This window comes from Diabrotica undecimpunctata, chromosome 10, assembly GCF_040954645.1.
Source record: "Diabrotica undecimpunctata isolate CICGRU chromosome 10, icDiaUnde3, whole genome shotgun sequence".
NCBI lineage: Eukaryota > Metazoa > Arthropoda > Insecta > Coleoptera > Chrysomelidae > Diabrotica > Diabrotica undecimpunctata.
In genome coordinates this window covers 5,439,440-5,454,833 of record NC_092812.1, presented here as the reverse complement: position 1 = coordinate 5,454,833, position 15,394 = coordinate 5,439,440, and the positions used below count along the sequence as shown (strand labels likewise).

Here is a 15,394-nt window from a genome sequence, read left to right as displayed (position 1 = left end):
CTTTCAATCAGCTATTAAGAACTTCTAAATTGCGAGCATTTAATTCTTAAATAATCTTTAAATAACAGTGCGAGACAGATAATTATCTTAATATCAAGTGCAGGTTGGTTTAATTTTTATAATACAGAATTCTTGAAACCTTTTTGTATTCTTTAGGATTTAAATTTAATCATTTTGTTATTTGCTATAACTGTTATACATTTTTAACCCATTATCTTGAGATAAGCCCATAAACAGCAAAGAGAGATTTATATCAGCTTTAGTTAAATACTATTAAATACTATCAGGCCCTTTTCGCTGATTATTTAAACTGTACATGATTTTATTATATTATTGTATTTGTAAAGGTATTTCCTAATTATAATACTGTGTATTGTTATATGTATACCACCATTATAATTAATGGTGCATTTTTTTTACATGTGTGAACATTCAGCTGCCTATATCATAGTGGTGTTGAATATATGGTTTAATACTGAATAGTATCATACTATCAGGCTAGTATATAAGAGTTGTGAATGAATGTTTGATGGAATTTATTTGCAAAAGTAAGCTTAATATTTAACTGTAATTAGAATCCTAACCTCTGTTTTACCCCATTTGTTATTACCTTTTATCCGTGACCCAATCTAGTTTGTCTTAAAAGCAATGTCTTGATGGGTCCCTAGACGAGAAACGAGTGTCCATGTTTTATCTCTATCCTATCCTTAATAATAATTTTAATATTAAAATTTGTAATGCTACTTAAGTTTAAAATTAATATTATCTTTTTATTCTTTCTGGGTCCTAATTATAATACTATGTATTGTTATATGTATACCACCATTTAATAATTATTAATGGTGCATTTTTTTACATGTGTGTACATTCAGCTGCCTATATCATAGTGGTGTTGAACATATGGTTTGATTTATCAATAAATTTTATTTCTCGACTCCTAATAAGTTTCCTGATATAACATGTTTATTATATTAAATAATTATTATACCTTCGACCAGAAGAAAGATCAGGCTGATTAAGTTTCGTAGGTAAGTAGGTGAACGGAGTCCACCTAATTTTTTTGTTTATGTACTGTGGTGACCAAATTATTTAATAATAGACTGTTGATATCTTTCCTTGGATTTGGTCTCAGAACCTAAATATTTTTCCTTATTTTTTTTTCGATCCTAAGGTATCTTAATTTTCTCCTTAACCCCAAAAAGTACAGTGGCGCCCTTTTTCTATCTTATTTTATCTTTGGTAATTTTACTCATCTGTCTTTTTGTTTATTTCTGTATCTTTTCTAATATATCTTATCCTGTCCTATCTTTACTTATTTCGTCCGTTGAACCCATTCGCGGTTCCAAAAGCTAGTTTTGAACCCACGATTCGCTCTCCACCAACCATCTGGCTGCCGTCCGCAGTGTCTCCATTGGTGACCTTTCTAGCACCATCCAAAAAAGGTTTCCGAGGTTACAATACAGTACATCAAAGACTCATACAGAACCCCAGGACAATTACCATCGAATTAACAGTTCAATTGTAAGCTGTTAATAATTATGGAAAGTGGGGGCCAAGATTTGTGGCAGGAGAGAAAAATATTTTTTATACCATGAGGCCCCTCAGATCGTTAACATGCGAAAATCCCGTGAAGGAATCGAACAAATCGACAATCTAATTTGAAAATTTGCACTAGAAATGTCAAGAGTCTATTTGCTGCTTGAAAACCAAACAACGCAATTCAGAAAATAAAAAGAATAAAAATTGAGATAGCCAGATTTAAGAACTTGTAAAAAGCATGGTACTGTATTATAGTATTCCGGTAGCAACATAAAAGATACGTATCACAAAAATGGGGCAGGTATATTCTTAGCATCAGAACTAAATAAGTATATAAATAACTTCATACCAGTTTTGGATAGAACAATATTACTCCAAATTTATACTTGGTCATTTAAGTATAATATACTTTAAATCTATGAACTTTAGATAGAAAATAATGAGCATGAAGTAGAAAAGTTCTATGATGAAGTCCTAGACGACTTACGGAAGTTTAAAACGACTCCAACGACAAAATCCAAAAACCAATGTTTGACCATATGTCTAACTTAACTTTGAACATAAAAGAGAAAATGTATCTAGAAATTTATAGAACCATGTCGAATAAAATGAAATATATACATCTACAGCGGAGAATTAAAAGAGGTGTAAAATAAGCCAAAGGAAAATAGAGAATGTGATACGCAGGCAAAATTTATTTATTGTGCAATAAAAGTAAAAGAAATAAGAAGCATATTTAAAAGAAAGAGTTACCTCTGTAATAACAATAAAAACAAAATCATTCTTATTAACATTAATAAAATAAACTCAAACAATACCAAATTGTTAGTCTTTAGCCCTAACCCACATTCAGACGCAGAGTTTCAATTAAATAGATGCCAAATTAAAAATTAGGAATTATTACATACTTATTATTATTACAACTGTTATAATGGACCAACTAGATCCAGACATAAAAATAAAATGCGAAGTAGCAATGAATAAAACCATTTTTCTGAAACCATCTTTGCAATTACCATCTCAGTTTTAAACTAAGACCAAGAATAATTAAATGCTATGTTGTGTCTATACTTCTGTATGGAGTAGAAGTGTGGACCCTAAAAGCATCAAGCATGAATCAAATTAAAGCAGAAGAAATGTGTAATCTTAAAAGAATGTTGAAGATACCTTCAATGATTGAAGATTCTATAACAAACTTTACAGTTTTATGTGCATAAAAACCGTATCGTTAAGATGCACTCCACTCCAATGACTGCCTGTCCTACCAGGAATAATCCCACTTGATTGTAGGATAAGAGTAATATTAAATAGAATTCCTACTGGATGCGGCAGAATATTTGACGTACCAGTAAAGTGGGCTAATATTTAGTCTCCAACTTGTAACTTTGGCCATGAAACACGAACTATACAATACGTTACTTCTGAATAACCTCTTCAAAATATACTCGATTATAGAGTGACTTCCCTAATGCAACAGCTTAAGCAATAAACGGAATACGCAGTCGCGACAAAAACGTTAAGACAATGTACTTTAACGTTATTTGTAATAAGTTCGTTTTCATGTAATGTTTGTAATTTATAGTATTTTCCGTTATTTGTGTCATACGCTACATAAACAGAACTCTTAATCGAGTTCGGTCCTGACTGTTATTAATTAGTGCAAATTTGTCAGCTCCAAACAAAAACAGTTGTTTGGATAGTACTTATTGATTCAAATTTTTATTTCTTTAATATAAGTGCATAAGAGTGCGTTCTCTTCCATTCTGTAAGTACTCTTTAAAATTATTAAACAGACTCATTTTACAGGAATTTTTGTATTTATCATAAGTCGGCTTAACATAAAAACTCTAAACAAGTTTATTCGTTATCTATAACGACATGATAAAATTGCCTGTTCTAAAACAGGTCCGTATTTTAGGTCTAAATTAATTTTAATTTATAAAGAAAAGATGTTAAATCCAACTGACGGGACTTTTGACTACAGAAGCTCTCAAAAGGAAAACAATACTAAAACTTATTTGTCTGCTGTGATTGAACAACAAATCCCTACCAAAGATCAAGCTACTGTCTTCCCAGCCATTGAAAACCTAAAACCTCAAGATTACCCACTAGGAATGTTGATCGAGCCCAAAAATATTCTATTTTTCTCACGGCTTTCTAACAACAGACTGTGTATGTACCTTGCAAACAAAACCATAGTTGAACATGTTATGAATAATTATGGAGGGTTTATAGAAATTAATAACCAACAAGTCCAAGCACGCAAACTAGTCACGCCAGCAGAAAGACTAATTCTGTCTAACGTTTGTTTCACCATTCCGCATGATTTACTAACTCAAGAAATTGAAAAATTGGGCCTTAAAATCATGTCTCCTATGTCAATTTTCAAAATAAGTGCCAGTTGGCTGGAATTCAGCCACGTTTATAGTTTTAGAGGACAAATTTTTATCACACCACCGCTTGCCTGAATACCTGAATCCATAATAATTAATTACGATAACACCAACTAAAGGATTTTTTTGTTACAAGATTCCTATATATATATATATATATATATATATATATATATATATATATATATATATATATATATATATATATATATAGGAATTAGGAATATATATAGGAAACTACAATTCTCCACCGTGAGAACAATAAATCTAAAAGAGAGTTCATCGAAATGTCTTATATTTTCCTTAACGATTTCCCCATTAATGTTAAGAGTGACATTAAGAATCTAAGCGATATATACCACTTCTTACTTAAATCAGACACCAAGAACAATACAACATCACAGATAACTAATTTGACTGATATATCCATTAACAACTAACCTACCTTTATAATTAATTTTCATTAACTAAAAAAGATAACTTTCCCTTGCTTTTCTTAGATACATCTCAATAAGATATAATAATGCATGAACAATAGAATATAATTAAATAAAGAAAATCAAAATAATATTTCCCTATACTGGGATTTAATTTCATTCGTTTTTTACCAATGAACCTTAACGACATAAAGATTCATAAGAACTACTGAATTTGTCAGCGCTTGCGTTCTAGCTAAAACAGAACCTCACTTTTAAACTTTCTAAAAATCAAAAATTTAGTTATTGCCGACAATTCAAAGAATTACCTCCTTTTAAATGTAGTTACATTGGGTTTTTCGATTAACCTTGGGTATACCTTTGCGTGTTAAGTTCAAAGCTACCATACATTTCAAACCTTAAAAAAACTTTTTTGCACATAGTAACAAAAAACACCACTATGTTACTAGCAAAGTTTTTTAATATTCTAACTCTACAATTCTAAGTTACGGTAAGATCAAGTTCCGAGCCAAACTGACTGATATCTCTAACATGCGCCATGTGTAAGTTACTAGAAAAAATTTTAATAATAGACTAAGATGGTACCTGGAGAGATAAGCTTTAATTACTTTAGAACAAAATGGTTTTAAAGAGCAAAGGTCAACCAAAGATAATATAATAGACTTGGAAAGTGATATTTCTGAAGCATTCGCATTAAGGAATAAATGTCTAGCGGTTTTTTTGACATATCAAGAGCTTTCGATGATACAGCCTGACATGATTATATAATAAAGAATTACATACTTGGAACATCCAAGGTCAATGTCTCTTTTTTATTAAAAACTTCCTTCAAAATAGAGCTTTCAGAGTTGAGACAAACAACAAAACATCAAAATAAAATGTATCCAGAAAATAGCATTCCTCAAGGCTCGGTTATAAGTCCTTCGCTCTTTATAGTGGCAATCAATGATATTCTCAAAAATCGAAAATCGCCTATAAAGGAACGCGTTTACGTGGATGATCTTGTAGTTTTTGCAAAGGTTATAATATACAAAATATATTTTGTCACACACAGAACTTTATAAAACACTTAGAACTCTGGTCACAAAAAATAGGTTTCTGTTTTTCCACTGAAAAAACTCATTTCATCCTGTTTTCTAAGAAAAATGTCACAAACACCCCCAACCTATGACTATGGGATGAGAACTTAAAATGTGTAACGTCAATAAAATTCTTGGGCATGACATTCGAAGAAACTCTAAGCTGGATACTTCATATAACAAATTTGATCTTATCTTGTGGCAAGCGATTAAATCTTCTAAAAACTCTGGCCAATAAAGAATGGGTTGCGGATCGCCAAACACTTTAAATGTTATACAGAACATTAATCAGATCAAAATTAAATTATGGATGTACTCTACAGCCACTAAGACACTGCTGAAAAAACTTGACAGTCTTCACAACCTATCTTTACGTATAATATCTGTAGCTCTTCGCACAACACCAATTGAAAGTATTTATTGTGAAGTCGGTGAACCGTCGTTAGAAGACAGAAGTCTTTATTTAAGTGTAGCATACGCCGTAAAAATCATGTCTAACTCAAAAAACCCTACTATTCAAAAATTTTTTATAGAAAAGTTCCCAAGTCTCTTCATAAATAAGCCAAGGACTGCCCAACCTTTCTACACAAGGATTAGAAGCTATTTAAATCAATTAAACTACACTTTCCCAGAATGGTTTTCCTCCCAATCGTCCTTAATTACTTTATGACATATAAAGAACCCTCAGTGCCTAATCCGCCTCATTTCTTTCGACAAACATTCAACAAACTCACAGTTAATTAAATCCGCCTTCAACGATATGCTTCACAACTACAAGGATTATACACATATATTATACAAAGAGCATCTAAATCAAATGAAGGTACTGGTGCTGCAATCATAACCCCAACATCGACAAATAAATACAAACGCCCTTCAGAGTACTCCATTTACTCTGCTGAACTATATGCTCTATACCAGGCCACCCTCGCTGTCAACACATCCAATAATACCAATTATATTATACTCAAAGTCTCTGTAAATTACGTACAGTCAATCGAATATGTCTACCCAACTAATCCTTGAGTCATCAAGATAAAAGAAGAAGTCCGTACCGCTCAACTGAATGGACAAAATATTATATTATTCTGGATACCATCTTATATTGAAATTCCAGGAAATGAAGAGGCAGACTATGCTGCAAAAGAAGCTGCAGGTAGTGATAGTGCGGAGTGTACGGAAACATTTAGGAGTGCGGACGTGAAAGCGGCGGTTAAATTTAAAATGCGATATATGTGGGAAGAAAAGTGGAAAGTGTCATCGGCCAAGCTACGCGATGTTAAAAAATCGATAAAACCCTGGCCCACATTACCAACAAGTCGGAGAGACCAGGTAATATTAACGCGACTCCGACTGGGTCATACGCGATTAACTAATAGCTACGTGTTCTTCAACAAACAAGAACCAAGATGTCACAACTGTGATGAAAAATTAAGAACCAAACACATATATTAGAGAAATGTCCAGCATTAACGCCAAAGCGCATGTTGTACAATATACCAAACAAATTAAGTGATATTTTAGGTCTACCGTACAATATTTCAAACATAAAAAATTCCTTAACCTCAATTACCGTTTTAAATGCAATCTAAACTAACATTATAAATGTAATACAAATTATGTTTCGCTATCATTGTTTCGCTAATAGCCAATTTGGCTGATGCGATTTTGTTCATAAAAAAAGAACCCTTAGTTTGAAAAACTATTTTAAAAGATTAAAATTATTAAAATTTTGTGATAAAAATATTTAAACTTCTTATTTTATATTTTTATTTAGCTTGCCTAGCTAACTTTCTAAACTAACCTGATATTAGTCGAAGTATTTCTAATTTTGTCGTTAATATGATTTAGTACAAAAATTAACCTTACCTTTGGTGAACTACGTAGTAGATGACGGGGCTGAAATGTTCATCACGGGGTGGATACCATGTCAGGTTTGCAGTACGGGAGGTAAAGCCCGTTACGAGTACTCGTCCGGGAGGTTCAGATATATCTGAAAGGAAGTAAATATACACTTAACTATAAATAAGGTATACTAAATAAGAAAAAAGAAGATACTTTCTCATTCGATACAACCTGTTATATGATATACTAAGTGACATAGAAATCCGAACACCCAGTTGAAATGATTTTATTTCAATAAGATTTGGTGTAATTTATTTATCTTACTAAAAAAATAAGTGATAAAGTTTTTAGCCTTATCAGTTGGATATTCCTGTGTTTATACTTTTTTTTTAAATTCACTAACAATCTAAAAATGAATATTTCAGCGGCAGTTTACATCCAAATTTGGCGGATTGTGGTTCTTGACATTCTTAACGATTGGTTACAATGCCTAAAGTACGGAGACCTGTACTATTTTGTCAACTTAGTGAGTTTGATAGGGGCCGTATAATGGGACTTCGGGAAGCTGGACTTTCTTTTCTGGAAGTTGCAGTTAAAGTGCAAAGAAGTGTAGACACCGTAGTTAGGTGTTGTCAGGCATGGCTTCAAGAAGGCCGTACGCAAAGAGCAAGGGGCACTGGACGCCGTCTAAGAACAACAGACCGTGAAGATCGCCGCCTAAGATTATTGGCCTTCAGAGACCGTTTCTCCACTACCAGCCTAATTGCAAATGAATGGTTTATAGAACACGGAAGACCTATTGGCACCGACGAATGAGAAGTTTTGGCCTGTTTTCATACCGACCAAACTGGGTTCTCCCTTTAACTCCAGAACACCGCCGTAATCGCCTTCAGTGAGGGAACGGTCACTCTGGAATCAGAAATGGAACAGTATTGTCTTTAGTGACGAGTGTCGATTTTATTTAGGCATGCACGATGATCGAGCGAGGGTTAGAAAGCGATGTGGTGAAAGGAGGAATCCACAGTTTTTTGTTGAAAGAAATGTTCATCACACTGTTGGAGTTATGGTTTGGGGTGCTATAGCTTGGGGTTCCAGGTCACCTTTAATCTTCATCAGAAGTAACATGAACGTGCAGCGTTATATCCAAGAAGTTCTAGAACCCCACCTTTTACCCTATCTTGACACCCTAACAAATCCAACTTTCCAACAAGATAATGCCCGACCACATGTTGCAAGAGTCACAATAAACTTCTTTCAACATAATGATGTCACATTGTTAGCATGGCCACCAAGATCTCCCGACTTATCCCCAATTGAGCACGTGTGGGATATGGTGGATAGGAGATTGCTCAATTTGCAACGTCCTCCTCAGACTCTACAAGCACTTCGAGAGGAGTTGGTGGTTGCCTGGAATGAGATACCACAAATTGACCACCTGATCAGAAGCATACCTAGGCGCGTTGGAGAATGCGTAACACATCGGGGTGCATCCACACATTATTAAAGGTAAAAGGGCTTTAAAGCAATGCAATCATTTTGAAATTTTAATCATTTACTTATTATGCTTCATTAAGTACTTATACAAAATTTTATTAAAATAAAATCATTTAAACTGGGTGTTCGGATTTCTATGTCAGTATACAATAAAAAATATGCAGGATAACTTAAAAGTTCCTACCATTAATATCTTCATTCCTGTAAATAATATAAAACATCTGAAAAAAAGTTGCATTTTGTCTTTACAGTGGAGATTTTCATGTAATAATTTAAGCCTTTTTAAACCACTAACAAGAGTAAATGTTACCCTTAAAATTTTATATAGGAGTGGGGTGGTAGCACATCATTTTACAGTGCATTTAAATTTGCTCTCCAATGCCAATGGTAAAGTATTTGTTCTGTTTAAAACAAAATTTAATATTTTGTGACCGATCAAACCCCTGAAATTCCACCATTGAATATATTTTAAATTTAATTAACCGTCATACTCTTTTTTTAGTTTAAAATTTTTTGGGCTAGCTCAAATTGGTAAATAATCTCAGGGTTTTATGTCATTTAATCACAGAAATACAAAACCAATACTCAGAGGAAGCTCATGGATAAATAAAATTCAAAAATAAATTATAACCGTTTATTAAAAAAAAATGTTTCTACCAAAGAAATATAAGTTAAATACAGATTTTAATGACAGCACAAATTGCACAAAACAAACAATCTATGAAAAGGGTAATTAAATATAAAAAGGCATAAATATTACAAAATTGTTTATGTAAAAGTTCCTGTCAAAATACACTAGAGTCTTTATGCGTCGATGAAACAGAAGTCCTCGCAACAAAGAATATTGTTAAAAAGAAATATAGAGGTATATCTGAATACCTTGGAACAATTTTTATTTTCCAGTGGGAATTCACTCTTCACCGCTGTCTCTACACTCACTGTCATTTTCTCTCATTCCAAAAACTCTCTGGGCTTAACACCCCCTTCCATCAATAACTTCCCTTCCTTCTCATTGGTCAAAACAAATATGTCTCTTTCTTCATTTCAACTTCTTTAAATTTCCGAGTCGTAAGTAGTTTAACATTTTCTAGGAACTCCAAAAACCCCCAACTTCTTTCAAACAACCTTTTTCGTTAATCTTACGTTCAAACACAAATTGTTCTTAAATGCACTTCAAAACCAATAAACAATTACATGAATATTATCGATTAGATTACAAATATGTTAACAAACACAACTTTATACTGGGTAAAACCAATACCTATGTTAACAATAGACCGACAAATAGGTATTTTACATTTTAAATGCAAGAAACAAATATTTTTTAAAAAACTACTTTAACGTATTACAAAATGACACATTTTATGTATACAATAGATAGATTTCTTCTTCTTCTTCTTCTCTGCTATTATTTACTTGTCATAAACATTACGTTTAATAAATGTAAAATTATGAAATACAGAAACTTACTTTTACCGAGACTTTGAGTTAGTAACTATTTCATTTTTATATTTTAGTTCGACCGTCTATTTACTGAGTTTGGGAATATTTTAAGGGAGTCATTGGAGAAGATGTCAGCTTAAAAATTCGTATCACTCCTCATTAATAGATAAAATTAACTTACTGTTGTAGATTTCATTAATTGAAAAAAGAAAAATAATCATAAATAATTGAAGTTTTTATTTATTAATTTTGATTAAAAATGTTTTCATTTGTAAATACTAATCTATAAATGAGTATTAAATTTTAAAAATTAACAGACAGAGTTGTATGCATCTCTGGAGTACAACCCTAACTGCATTTTCCCTCGCAAGAGCCAAAAAATTGCTAAACTAAGTCTTTCCTACTCCTCTCTACTTTCGATCCCTTTTAAGCAGTTTCCAGTAATTATTTTTGTGTCGTCGATCCATCTGCTGAGTGGTCCTTCTGATGATCGCTAAAAGCTAAGTATCACATGACACCTCGCACGTCACGATAGGACCGATTTCCACGGAGATACATTAATCCACATACACACGAAAATATGAGGAGCGATCCTGTCTGACTCTAGTACCGCATACTCTACAGTCTATTATAGATAGATACTCAAGCACTAGCAATATTATATCCCTCAATTTTTACTTTTACGGCATTTAAAATGTAGTTCATAGGTTTTTAAATCTTTTAAAGTGACTTCTTGCAAATGCTCAAGTAAGTACCTATTATTAACACATGTTTTTAAGATGAACAGTCAAAATTTTAACCTTTTTTATTCATTATATTAACCCTAGATTACCGGACTTGTTTAGCCGCACGTGATTACCGGACTATCGTAAATTTTACTAGCTATAAAAAATGCCTTGTAATTACCAAACGTATATTCAATATCTAAACAGGAGAGTTTTTATCACTATAATGACAGATTTTAACAAAAAAAAAAATAGAATTGGTTAATGTTTTAAACACTCGGTGCAAATGTTTCCACGATGCTCACCGCATATCGCATGCTTCCTTACTTTGCAATATGTAGTTGTCATTCGCCGTTTTTTGGCTTGGACAATAAAAGCAAATTTTTCTTTTTCTTTCTTGATATATGGGAACTTCTTCTGCAGCAGGTATCTTTAAAATGTGAGCTATATCGTGACGAATATTTCGACGCAAAGTAGCGGTTGCGAATCTTTGTCTCATCCTTGGTTCGGTAAGAGACTGGCTCAAATCAATCATATACTGGTACCGAAAGACGGGCTTTTTACCTCGTTTTAATGTGTTCTATGTATAAATGACATAGGAATTAATACTGGCTGTATTAACCATATCATAAAATACACACAACGACCATCTTTGGGTTTTCCTGTTACAGCTCATGTTGGAACACATTTGGTCAAAAGTATCTATGCCTGCTTTTGTGTTATTGTAATTTTTTATAATTACAGGCTCTGCCGTTTCGTGCAAAGTTGGAAGCAGTAGAACCAATTTCTGTGTTTTAGGGACGTAAGATAACAAAGTTTTCTTCTGATCAACACAGAAGATCGAAGAGCTTGCATTTCGATCTTTTAGTGCCAACATCTCTGTGGGAATTTATTTGTTGTTTTTGCGAAGACTACCTAATGCTGGTAATCTATATGGCTCTTGTAACAGTTGTTCATCCACTAGTTTCACTGACGTAAACCAGTTGTCCATGGTTACGTTTTCATTTAATCCATGGACAGATTTTGTTAGTTCTGTGACATAATGCTCTGCTAGTGGCAAACCATTGGTACAGTCTGTCCCAAACCCTTCTTTCAGTGCGTCACTAATTTTGACGTCATATAGGATTTTAAGAATGTCGAGAATTATTGCATGACATTTTAGTTAAATCTGACAGTTGAAGGATCGTAATCGGCTAAATGTGAAAAGGTTATGTTTTGAAAATGTGGAGTAAAAACTTAAAAATTCAATTTTTTTTTTAATTTACATATTAGAGGTCCCGTCCTGTATAAAAATTTTTATTGCGCATTATATTGGAACGGCAGTTTGTCATAATTCCTATTCTATACATTCCAAGGAAAGTGCTTAATTAGCTAAGATTTATTTATGTATTTATTATTATTTATTACAAACACTATGGCTAAAATGTATAGTATTTAAACTACTAATATGAATATTTTTTAGAATAATTTAAAACTTACTTCACGAACGGCAGAAACTGATAATAAAGTTGTCCCAGCCTCTTTTTCTAATTGGAAATAATTTAATAATTTTAATATTAGTCTTTGTTCATTCTCGGTATATCTCGGCATATTTAAAATATTTTTATGACATTAAATACAAAAATTAAATTTTCACTGTAAAATGTCTGAAAATACTAACCTGTAATGACAATTATCATTTTATCAGTTGACATTGTCAAAGTACTGTCACTATCGAGACCATCTGCGTCAAATTATATGTATGCGCATCATTGATTGGATATTTATTTAGCGCATTCTAAACTCCAACCAATTATATATCCGTAAGTAGAATCCGCTTTAATATGCAAATACCCGTGAACGATATATAATTTTCTAAGTTCTATGTATAATAATCACAGACTCACGTTTTTTTCTGTCACTTCTAACTTAATGTGTTAGAGAGAATTCGATCAACTGTGACGCACTGAAAGAAGGGTTTGGGATGAACTATATTAGTGTTCTTTCCCAAATAGGGTCTTGCATCCAACATATATTTACTGGAGAAGTCACATAACATAACAATCTTAATCCCGTACTTCGAAGGTTTATTGGGGATGTACATCCTGAAAGGGCATCTTCTCTGGAATCCTAGAAGTTGCTTATCAATTGTAAGATATGATGATGGAGTATATAAAGTGTGGGATATTTCAATGAAAATATCCCATATTTCGCGGATATGAGTGAAAGGATCATTTACTTGTCGCTCTTGCATTGTTTTCATTTCGTCAAATCTTATATGATTTAGTAGAAATGTAAAGCGATTACAACTCCTACACGCTCTGTAAAACGTTGCTGAAATGGAGGTGTTAAACATATATTTTGAAGATAAATGGTTATTTTTTTTTGTGGCAGAAAGGACAAGAATTGCAAATGAGGCTCTTAACTTTTCAATTAATATTTGAGACACATTTTCATGATTTTTATGTTTCTTAGCTTGTCTTACAATTTCTGCATTTGTATGTAGCAAAATAATTTCAAGTAGCGTATTTGGAAAGAAAAGTAAGAAGCGTTCATTAAAAGTATTACAGTTTTTAGCGGTACCTCTGGGACTTGATACGAAGTGAATAAGATTCCTTGCAGCTGTCCTTTTTAATTTATGGGGAACTTCGGTCGACCACTTATGACCATTCTTACCCTTAAAACTTTTTTTTGTTGGGACCAATACATACTTTGATTTTCAAGATATCGTCGTAGAAACTTTTTCAATATCCGAAATGACATCTTGCCCTGTCGGTTCATTAGAACAGGGAGATACAATTAAATCTTCTACAGTTTCATTATCCGACTGTGAAGATTCTGTCTCCAGATTATCCCTTCCCAGTCGCTGCCACTGTCTTCGAAGGAATCTGACTCAAAGTCTTCACCATTCATAATACGCGCAGCTTCTTCTTCCAGTTATTTTTCTGTCAGTGGCTTGTTGGAATCCGTTTTACTGAAATCCAAAATATATTGTTCTGAAGCTACTTCCTTGGGGCATCGTTTGTAATTTACTCTTTTATTTGGGAATCAAGCCACAATGTTAGGTTGGAATTAATTTATTTGACGTTTCGACTTCCACTTCGGAAATCGTTATCAAAATACCGATTACAAAAATCGATTTCTAAAGTGGTAGTTGAAACGTCAAATAAATTAATTTCAAACTAAAATTTTGGCTGTATTCCCAAATAAAATAGTATTCCAAAATTTATATTGAATACAAAAAAAAATAATGAGCTAACAACTTACCTCTATGGAATTTATTCTAATACGATGGAAATAGCCAAAAAAATATACATCTACTAATAAAACTATTGTAGATACCGGAGCTTCGTAAAATTGACGACGCAGGTGTAAAAACTATTTTGTAGAAATTTTAAATGGTACAACTGCACACAACACTATCTAGCTAACGACTAAATTAGAAGGTAACGAGCGGTCCAAGGCCGAGCGGTGACCGTAAGTAGCCGAAAATACTTAAAGAAGTATGCGGATCGCAAAATTTACGAATGTCCAGTAATCTAGGATTAAAGTGGTTATACTTTCTATCTTAAGGTTTTTATTGATGATGGGTCTGATAAGACGGAAAACTTTCTGAAGAAAATTGTAATAATTTTTGATATTTTCATTATCTTAGTAATTTTATAAATATACCAATTACAGCTAAAGTGTTAAGTTTTTTAAACTATAATATATAGCCAACCACAGTGAACTTTCCCTTGATCAGCTAAAAACAGTCTTTGGATTATTCACAACGTTTGGCATCCGGGCTGCACGTGGATGACGTCCAGTTCAATTCTTCTTAATCCAATTTCTGTCCTTACAACACACGCGAGGTAGAGAGAGTTAGTGTCGGATATAACGTTATCTCTAACATAACATACCTAATGAAAATGACGAGAGTAAACTATCGAGAGGCCGCGTGGACCTGAGATACTACGCTATTTTTGTATATTTACATACAATATCAATTGTTCTGAAGCTATTTTCTTGTGGCATTTTAAATTAATTAATATTTAAATGGGAATAAGCCACAATTAAAGGTTAAAATACATTTATTGACGTTTCAATTTCCACTTCGGAAATCGTTCTCAAAATACAAACATTAGTATATTAAACAAATTTTTTTTGGTTACTTAGTGAAAAATTCTTCTAATAATTTAATTTTATCTGACTCATCTATATTGACAATTCAGACATACATTATACATTTTAAAGTAGACGACTTTAAAATGATATTGCCAATATTGTTGAGTTGCGTTCCTGGGACGACTTTACTTATAAGATAGTTCATTCGATTACATGAAATCAACTTTAACGTGAGAATATCCGTCAGAAAAAATCATAACATGTAATTCGTCTTTAAAAAGACAAATACATGCCATGATGACAGTAAAATTCTCCCGTTAGTGATTCCATAGTAAATTATGAGGGAAAAACCA

At 32.6% G+C, this 15,394-nt stretch overlaps 1 protein-coding gene across 2 annotated transcripts in view; it reads right to left on the bottom strand.

Moving 5' to 3' along the window:
* Positions 1-15,394, bottom strand: part of LOC140451851 (putative receptor-type tyrosine-protein phosphatase mosPTP-1) — an 850,513-nt gene that overhangs the window by 21,774 nt on the left and 813,345 nt on the right. For both annotated transcript variants that reach the window (XM_072545757.1, XM_072545758.1), the window contains exon 3: positions 7,318-7,441. In XM_072545757.1, coding sequence (XP_072401858.1) covers positions 7,318-7,441 — 124 coding nt within the window. The remainder of the gene's footprint in view (positions 1-7,317; positions 7,442-15,394) is intronic.